The 10,791-nt window shown below is 26.2% G+C and overlaps 1 protein-coding gene and 1 long non-coding RNA gene across 4 annotated transcripts in view; one reads left to right on the forward strand and one right to left on the reverse strand.

The window, feature by feature from the left end:
* The window catches only part of LOC126901457 (RYamide receptor-like), a 46,262-nt gene that overhangs the window by 30,179 nt on the left and 5,292 nt on the right, over positions 1-10,791 (forward strand). For 2 of the 3 annotated variants that reach the window (XM_050677901.1, XM_050677902.1), the window contains one exon: positions 1,364-1,549. The exons of the other annotated variant lie outside the window; for it this stretch is intronic. In XM_050677901.1, the coding sequence (XP_050533858.1) occupies positions 1,364-1,549 (186 nt within the window). The remainder of the gene's footprint in view (positions 1-1,363; positions 1,550-10,791) is intronic. 3 annotated transcript variants of the gene reach the window in all.
* LOC126901469 (uncharacterized) lies at positions 11-8,345 on the reverse strand. The gene is made up of 3 exons (XR_007703049.1): positions 7,981-8,345; positions 576-798; positions 11-507 (listed from the first exon to the last, which is right to left on the reverse strand). It is a non-coding gene; the product is annotated as an uncharacterized LOC126901469 (long non-coding RNA).

Below are 10,791 nucleotides of genomic sequence, written 5' to 3' on the forward strand. Positions count from 1 at the left end.
TTAAGTTATAAGTAATTATAAATATTAGAATAAAAGAAATTAGCATATTAATTAAAAGTTGATTAATATAGATCAATGGTATTGTTATTTGATATATTCAATAGCGTAGTTATTTTTAATATTCAAAAATAACAAATTTCAAAAATTAAATTTTGCAACATCTAATAAATAATGTCATAAGACAGAATCGTAGCAATAATGAGAGACTTTTAATCTTTATTAAGTTATAAAAATCTACCTCAGAGTTATTTACATTGAATCTTTTCTTCGAAGTACAAAAACAATATTATTATAATTGTTAAATTATTTGCATTAACCAAGTAATTTCCCAATTACTAAAACATCCCAACGTCGATAATAACACTATCCGCGTAGAATACTAACAGTTTTTTATCAGTGACACGCATTTTTTTAGCTAAATAACATTAATGGCTTTCCGTAAGTCGCTTCTTTTTAGAGTTAATTCCTTTAGGCTGACTACTCCAAATTGATTAACAATAGGTCACCCTGAAAAATAATCACCATCGGCTTTTATTCAAACAGTAAAATTAAATTTGTAATAGCACAAAACTTACTCTATACTACATATATTTTGACAGCGTACGTGCCTTATCCATAAATGAAAATCATTAAACGATAAAACAATTCACAATTTAAGTTAGTAAAAGTTTAATATATGAAATTTGTACTTGCGTCAACAATTTATCCTGTTTTGAATATAAAATATTGCTTAAAGTTTATCGCTTAAACAGCAAGTCTACGTTATCCAGAAAAATCTATGCGTGTGACATCTAACTTCTATAAAATAAATATAATGAAATTACAAATTGGTAATTTAATAGGTTTTACAAAACCTATAATCATGTTGGATTGGACTATCTGATATTTTCTTTAAATTTTTAAAAACCTTTAGTTTTAGATAAAAGGTTTAAACAAATAATGTATACAAGATAATAAAACTGAATGTCAACATACATTTTAAGTAAAATTTTTATTAAAAATTTTTTAATTAAATAACAAAAAACTCTTTTTCTAATTTTTTATTATATATATTTTCGAGGGTTTTTACTACGCATTTTGATTAAAAATATTGTTAAAAAATTCAGTGTGTAACATATTCAGATACGCTAGCTATCTTAATTTAAATAACTAAAAGTATAAATGTTTAAAATTATTAGTTATGGATACATAACTCATAAGCTTATATCAAAACTCTTAACCAAAAACGATTTAAACTGTATACTTATGTTTTAAACAAGTTTTTTTTTTAATATGTTTTTTAACAACACTGTTTATAACTGGTATTACATACTTGAATTATAAAAACAAAATATGAGTTATAACTTGATTAATTTGTTTTCAGGTTAGTGCCTATACATTAGTAGCTATAAGTGTTGATAGATACATAGCTATCTTATGGCCATTAAAACCAAGGGCTAGCAGATACCACGCCAAATTCATAATATTGTTAGTATGGATTATAGCGGTTTTAACTGCATTTCCTCTCTTAATAGTCACTTCACTTGATCAACCATCAAGCTGGCATCAGGTGAGATTGATAAAAAAAAAATTTAATTACATTGAACTTAAAATTTAAATAAGAATGACATACTTCCAAGTAATTGGCTACAGTTGAAGTGAATTTCATTATTTAATATTCAATAACAGGGTTCAATATCTTACGAGGAGGAGAAGCTTAGTCTCCCTAACTATTTCAATAACCCCGAAAAAAATTGAAAATCTGCCATTGGTTATAAATACATATTTAACATATTTAACAAATTTATCTATATTTTTTACCCACATTAAATAATATATAATAAAAAGTTCTTGTTAACGAAAAAACTTAGAAATAGTTAACTTTTTAATATGGAAATATTTGAGGTAGAAAATAAAATACTTTAACAGTAAACAATTGTAACAGGAACTTACAATATAGTTACCATGTAACCTATTATATATTATGTTTTTCTAGGTTAATAAAATATGAAAAAATGTTTATTTTTTAGCTTCGATGCGAAGCTGAGAAAGGTATTGGTTTTACCAGTAATTTAAAAAAATTATAAATTTTAAAATCCCTTTTTTCGAAATTTTTTTTACTTAATACTGCTATAACTTTCTTAAAAATGAATAAATCAATATAATTTATTTTTTTATAGATACTTAATGTCTTTACCTATCATTTGGTATGTTTTTTTTGTAAATCTGACCCTTTCCTGTACACAGGGGGATATAAAATGACAACTTTTCACAAAAAATTAACATTTGAAAGTGTTCCGGAAGGTCTGACACTTTTATATATACCTTAAATTAAAGATTATATAATATTTTTTATTATGAAAAAATAAAAAATTCGGACTTTATTTTGTCTTTATGGTGAAAATGGCTACCGAATGCTATTTTTGTGTGAAAATTCTCGATTTTATTTTTGACATTTTAGCTTCGATGCGAAGCTGAGAAGGTATTGGTTTTACTATGATGTGTTTTTTTTTTTTTTTTGTGTCTGTTACCACTTTTTCTCAGCTCTCACCGAACCGATTTCTTTCAATGATACGTCAAAAGATCACAAATCGTATCTAGTCGAAGATATTACCCATTAGTGTATTGATCAATATAATTTTTTTATGGGAAATACTATTTTTTAATAATCCCTTTTTCATTCGACATACTTTATCTTAATCAGGATATTAATAAGGAACTAGCAGTTTATGAAGCTTTTGGAATAATCCACCAATTTTTTAAAATTAAACACTATCTAAAGATTTGCATCGAAGCGTTTTTTTTTTTGATAGTGATTTTAATCATTGTCAGATATTATTATACTTGATCCAACTATGCCACGTCACCACTGTGCCGCGACCCCCCTGTGCTGGGTTTTTTATCTTTTATTGTGCATGTATATCATTTTTTTAGAATCTCATAAAATTATTTTTTATTCCTGAATATAGTTTTCTTAAATTAAAAATATATAATTGTAAGATAAACCATAGTGTTGACCTTGTTCAACAATTAAAAGAGGAATTTAAAGTATTTAAATTAAAGAAAATGAATGCTATGGAAGGAAATAATGTTGGCGTGGAAAATATTCCAGAACAAAAAATAAAAATTATAAAATAAAAAGTCGGAGCTCCTTTTTGGAAAAGTATTCTTATGTTGTGGTTTAATCAAGTGGAATCACAATTTATTACTAACTACATCTCATCTGACACAACAAAATTTCATCACTTGATTGCGCTATTAGAAGTGCAGTTTTATTTTAGGTTTGTGATATTGTGCTAAACCCCCTGACTCAAATTTGTAAAATGCCCTTAAAGAACGTATTATTGAATAATTTTCGGAGTCTAAAGATCTCAAATTACATAAATCGCAGAAGAAAATTGAACATGGAGATCAAAAACCTTCACATCTATTAGCAGAGATAAAACATTTAGCTGCTGGAAAACTTTCTGAAAAAATACTATAAAATCTAGGATTGCAGAGGCTTCCTGATAAACTATTTTAACTACTAGAAACGATTTATAAAGTAGCGAAAATAAAAAACGTTTTTGGTCAAATTTTAAGCATTAAGAACGAATAGGTTGATAAAGATAACATTATCGCTTCATTTAGTAACCAAATTACATCATTATCTCGTAAAGTAGAAGAGTTAGGACAGTTCTCGGTCATGTTCTCCTAGTAGTGTACGTAGCCAAAATAGTCGATCAAACACGGTACAGATTTTTCAATATGATTAAATTAATTCATAAAAAATAAAAACTCCAAATAATTCACTATATTTAAATATAACTATGTGCAAAATTTCACTGACATGTAATTAAACCTCATGAAAAATTTGATTTAGTAAGTAAAAGATTTTTATCATATACATGTTGATATTGTAGGTTCTCTCAGCATGTCACAGATTAAAGGAAAGCAATCACAGATCAAGGTTACACATATTGTGTTTCAATAATTGATAAGTTTACAAGATGGCTTTAAGTTGTACTTATAACCGATATCACTGCAGAATCAATAATTGCAATCATATTCCCAGTGTATTTCACGTTTTGGAGTCCCTCTTTTTATTTCCAATGATTTTGGCAAACAATTTACTTCTGCAATTTATAAAAAAAATTCTGAATCTATGAGATTTACTAAACTGAGAATTGCATCTTATCTAAAATTTAAATGAATGGTTGAAATATTCCACCGCTTATTAATAACAACAATTACGCTATTAGGTTTAAAAGCAGGAATCAAAGAAGACCAGGAAGCAACACCTGTTTCATTTCAAGATATTGATTCATCAACAAACTTAGTTCAATTATAAATTAATGGAATCAGTTCCAATAAAACTTCATGTAAATAATTTTTTGTGTATGTATATAATTTTTGGAGAATGTCATTAAATTAATTTTTATATTTGACCGTGGTTTTCTTAAATAAAAAAAATATTGTTATAAGATAAACCATAGAATTATTTAAAACTTTTCGTTTCTTCGTCATAAATTAAATAAATATGAATGACTGACTAAGGACTGCGAGCCATATAGTGGGTCAAAAAAGTCTCCATACACCGATGTCAAATTTTTTCAACAACAAAATAGCGACTCAAAAGTTAAATTTTAGGAAAATGACAGCAAAAAAGTCTTCATACATTTATAGATATCTATGAATTACAGATAAAAATAGGAGAATAATGGGGAAATCCCATATAACCTTATATGTATGAAGTACCACATATCTGAGTGCATGTCATCATTGTTACTGTAGCCATTAAGGGGACGGTAGACAAACGCTTAGCGCATTTTATTCAGTTTACATACATTGAACAATGGAAATACCAATTGCAATTCGCAAATTAGTAATTAAACTAAGAGAAGATGGTAATTCTCTTGGAAATATTGCACAAACAATAAAAAAATGACATTCTCACTGTACAATTTATAATAAACCGATACAATAAAACTGATTCTTTCGAAGATCGAAAACGCAGTGGTCGTCTCCAAAAATTGAAATCACCTCACAGGAAGGCCATTTTAAGAAAAATTGTGACGGAACCAAAAACCAGTGCACCAAAACTTGCTGGTATGATTGATAATGACTATAATGTAAAAGTTGTACCTCAGACGATTCGTAATGATAACGCATTATTTAACGCGTTTAGTTAAAACGCAGGATATAAACGTTGTGTAGCTAGGAAAAAAACCTTTTATTAGTGAATTAAATAAAAAAAAACGTTTAGATTTTGCAAAGGCACACATAAACAAGGTAAATTATTTTTGGAAATCTGTATTATTTAGTGATGAAAGCAAATTTAATATTTTTGGTTCAGATGGGCGAGTTATGGTGGGGAGAAAACCTAACAAGCAAATGGATTACAAAAATGTGTACCCGACGGTAAATCCAAGGGAGTAGTAATGTATTAGTTTGGGGCTGTATGAGCACTGCAAGTGTTGGTAATTTGGTATTTATCGATGGTATAATGTTTATTTAAACATTTTGAGAAATAATATACATGCAAGTGTTGAAAAACTAAATATTGGCAATAAAAGCATATCGCCAAAAAAGTTAAAGAATGTTCATTATTCCGAGTATTAAAGTAACTTAACATACCTCCGCAATCACCAGACATGAATGCTATAAAACATTTATGGGATTAAATAGGTAGAAGTCTAAAAAATTATCAAACTCGAAACAAATAACAATTGAAAACAGCAATTCTTGAAGTATGGAATAGTATTGACTCAACTGTTACATAAAAATTAATAGGCACCATGGAAAAATGTATGAATGAAGTTCTTAGGGCTAAAGGAGAGCCAACTGGGGGTCTATTTTGAAATCGTCCGTTCACGTACGTATACGTTCAGAATTTTATATAGGTTTATGGCGAACGTTGTTCATGAACACGTTCGGAACATATGAAACATCGAACGGACGACAATAAAGAACAATAAAAAACGTTCGTTCACAACGGATGATAAGAACCACCGATAGCGAACGGTGGGTCGAACGGTCGATCATTTATATCAATAGAGAGGTTTGACCCTTATACTTGCCTATTAGATAAACATATTTACCTAAAATATAATTTTAAATTAAAATCGTTTTAATTAATTAAATTTATTAAACAAATCAATTATACGTAGAAATAGCTATAATCGGAAATGGGGAGCTAAGGCCCTCCAGTTTTAATGAGATCCCTTAATTGACTTAGGGACATAAAAAAAAATTAATATATATTTTTATTAATAAAATATATTTATTATAATAAATATTATTACAATTTATTATGTTGTTATCAAAACATAAATTAGTTTAAAAAAATGTTTAAAATTTACAAACAAAAATTTTTAGTTAAATATTACACATTTTTAGGTATATTTATGTAAGTATTTTATGTTATCATATTTAAAAAAATTAGTTGTTATTTTCACATTTATTTTTTTATCGTAAAACATTAAATTTATACATAAATGACCCAATTAATAAATAATAAAATTTATAGACTTATATAGTTATTGATGACAACATGAGTTGAAGTTGTATAAATTTCATTTATATGTACATTGTATATATAATAATTCATTTATTTATAAGGGATTTTTACCTTTATTGTTTGAACACGTGCAGAAAAATGTAATTTTTATGTTTTAAATATTACATTGTCTAAAAATAAAATATAAAATGTTAAAAAAATTATATTTACCATTATAAATTAATTTCCATTTTTCAATTAATATGTTATATAAATTGAAACATAATATTATATTTTGATTACTCAGTAAGTATAATTAAAAGTCGTCATACATATAACAATTATTTTGTTGGTATTGAACTTTATATAATAAGACGACAAGCGGGTTATTGTAGCATCCTTGCACCTCGTAATAGACCATCTTTTGAAAATTTGCCTTAAGTTTTTTGTGCAAATTATTCATGTATTTGTATGTTTACAACTTTTCCAAACAGTGTCGTATTTAGGGATAGATCATGGCCTAGGGTGACATTTTTTCAAATTGAGAACTAAAATCTTATTAAATTTGTTATTGATTGATATATTTATTTATACGTAACATAATTTAATAAATTATATTTAATTATTATATTGATTAAACTTAAAATGAATAAATAAAATAAAATTATATATAATATATGTAACATTTTATTTTCTAAAATTTAAGTATTGACATTTTAAAGTGTATTAATAATTTTTAATTTAACATATATGCAATTGTAAATACATTTTTTTTTAAATTGTGTAATTAAATTATTTATATAATTTTGGCGAATTACTTAAACTAAATTCATATCAAGGAAATTAAATTAACAAATTATAAATGTATGTATTAGTAATAAACTATTGTTATTAAAAAGTAATATATTAATTAGAAATAAATATTTTAATATTAAAAATCGAGCTGTATAAATTTAATATTTAAAATATTTATTTATGTTATTACAATAAATTGCAAACAATCGTGGAACATAAACGTTCATCAAACAATTCCTAGAAGGCCGTATACCTAACAGAACAATAGAATCTGTATATATTTCACACTAAAAAAAATTAAATACACCAAACGCAAATAATTCACTGGTCACATATTGTATGACGCGAGATACTCGGACGCCGAGTGAAATCGCGTCTCTAAAAGTTCCTTTAAAATTAAATAAAAAAAGAAGTAAAATTAAAAAAATTTCGTTGAGTGGACTGTAATTTATTTCCCAATTATATGTCATCCAATATGATAACTACAATGAATTATCATATATCTTATAAAAACCATCAAAGGCAAGCCGAACAAAACAACGACCGAATCCGTGACACTACACATGAGTACTCTAGGCAGACCGGTACGCGAATGACGCTTTCTTGACCTCCGTCACACACTACCCCAACAGCAAAACCAGTTGTGGCAGGTCGCGCTCTAGACGAGGAAAAGTAGACCGACACTCACCGCACCAACCTGCTACGACACGAATGAATATTATACGTACCTCTTTAAAATTCAAATTAACAAAGAACACGTGTTTCGTGCTATGTAACTGGTGCAACAGTTTAAAACACTATTATAGACAGTATAATTACACAGCGATCTATACAATCCTACCGTCATCTACGGTCAAAAGGTTTCCAATTAAAAAAACTCACTTCATATTATCGCTCTTGGTGGTCACATGACCAAATCATTCATTGACATATGATAAAAGCGCTGTTAATGACAAATATAGATAGAATTCTATTTATAATCGTGATTTCATCATATGCTATCGAATAATATGATTATATGACCACCAAGAATACAAATATGCAGTGAGTTTTTATGTTTTTTTGGTAGAAAATTCTGCAGGCAGATAATCAATTCTTGAAGTGTAACCATTCTATCTATAATTAAGATTTCAAATTGCTTTACAATCACGAATTTGGTAGATAAGCTAAAATACTTAGATGATTATTTTTACTGTCGTGACGCATTGACTCAAACCAAGACAATAGTACGTATAATATCTCTCTGGAAATATTTAACAAAACACGATATGTCACAACCACAATAATAATTCAAATTAATATCATAATGTATCTGATATTGACTTCATTTAAAGATTCCGAATTCTCAAAATGAAATTCTACTTTTAAATTTAAAAATTATCATTTAAAATTATTAAAATATTCTCCCATCTAATAACCCTTAAAAACCTTAAAGTTTATTTTTTCATCCAACTGATTGGATTTTGATTCCGGTTCGGTTTTTTAAATATTAAAAATTAAGGTTTCGTCGAGGTTGGGTTTAAGTGTGTCCAAAGAATTTTGGGTTTCCAACCGGTATTTTCAGTCTTGTTTTCAATACACTTAGTATCATCATGAAATTATTACATTTATTATATACTATTTTAATATTATAATAATGACTTAAAAATTTATTTGTATAAATAGATTGAACTAGATTTAACCGAGAACTCTTGTAAATTTTGATTGAATAATCATTTTGTTGACATTTTTAAAAATAATTATTACTTTCCAGAAAATAATTATGTTCTATAATTCAAATCTACTGGAACTTTAAAAAAAAATTATATCGATTTAAAATTATGATAAATAATATTATATAATATCTAAAACATCTGTTAGTATACTATTTTTGAAAATCCGATAAAAGTCTAGATACGGAGAAGGTTTGCACTCAAATCTTAAATTAAAGATTATATAACATACTTTATAATTTAAAATGAAATTGAAAAACAATTAGTCAACTTTAAAAAATTGTACGCCAAACTGAAATTTTATCAAAAATATTTGCTTATTTTTGTGACAAAATATTCCAATTTAATTTGTACAGGCGATTATAGAGAACTTCTCTAGTAAAAAGTTTACACTCTCTTAAAAAAATAATATTTTTCTTAAAAAAACATTCATATTGAAATTTTTTATAACAATTTTAATTGCCATCAGATATTTTGTTAGCATTAATTTTAAAATTTATTTGAATAATTTCACTATATTTTTATCAAAAAAAAACATTTTTTTTTTAATCTTTAAAAAATAATTGTAATAAGAAGATTAAAAACATTATCTTTTAAATAGAATTTTTCGAGTGAAGATTTTACATTTGAGGTTTATTTAATCATAACAAAAATATTTTATACATGATAAGAAGTAAATGTAAAAACGTTTTTTTGTATAATAAATTTTCATTTTTTATAAATACTATTTGACAATATCGAAATCCCGTAAACTAAAATGTGTTCTGAACTATTCTTTCGATCTTCAATGTTGACGTACATTATTTTATAACTGCCAAAAACAATAACTTATTGAAAATTTTTGTCCAAAATTGTAAAAAGGGAATTCACATTGGAAATTTTAATTAAAAATAAAACTAAATAACACAAATGTAGCCATTAAGTGGAATGAAATAAACACTGTAATATGGTGAATGAAATTTAATAATTGTCAGAAAAATCGCTAAATAGTTACAATAATAATATACAAGTTACTTAGACGTCAATTAATACTGACAGACTTAATTAAACAAATAAAAACGCTTCACTTAAAAGGTTACACAAGAAAAGTTTACTTATGACAGAAATACCACTAAACCACATACACAATAACTCTGATAGTTCAGAAAAACCGAGCAATACGAACTACAACCATAACACTAATATGATAAAAATAATAATGCTACATAAATAAATTTAAATTTATCATTTTTAAAAATACTTCACACAGTACGTATTCTCTCATAAGACATTTCACTTAATTATACTTAATTTTGAGTTTATGAACATACTTGCCTTTAAACATTTCAAAATTATTAATTTCATATCATTCCATATTTCATGTGTCTAAAATGTTTCTCTGTTCAAATTCCAGAATCGTAACAAAGTTTTTTAACTGGAAGATTAAGACTGTTTTATAACATCTTAAAAAATCACACACTTCAATTATTTTACAAAATAAGATTTCAACATTTTCTCATTCCTTCTTACGCAATCAAAAAGAAAAAAAAACCAGCACAGGGGGGTCGCGGCACAGTGGTGACGTGGCATAGTTGGATCAAGTATAATGATATCTGACAGTGATTAAAATCACTATCAAAAAAAAACGCTTCGATGCAAATCTTTAGATAGTGTTTAATTTTAAAAAATTGGTGGATTATTCCAAAAGCTTCATAAACTGCTAGTTCCTTATTAATATCCTGATTAAGATAAAGTATGTCGAATGAAAAAGGGATTATTAAAAAATAGTATTTCCCATAAAAAAATTATATTGATCAATACACTTTTCAATAAGTTATAGCATTATAA

Source organism: Daktulosphaira vitifoliae, unplaced genomic scaffold (genome assembly GCF_025091365.1).
Source record: "Daktulosphaira vitifoliae isolate Bord-2020 unplaced genomic scaffold, ASM2509136v1 Scaffold_3, whole genome shotgun sequence".
NCBI classification, from domain to species: Eukaryota; Metazoa; Arthropoda; class Insecta; order Hemiptera; family Phylloxeridae; genus Daktulosphaira; species Daktulosphaira vitifoliae.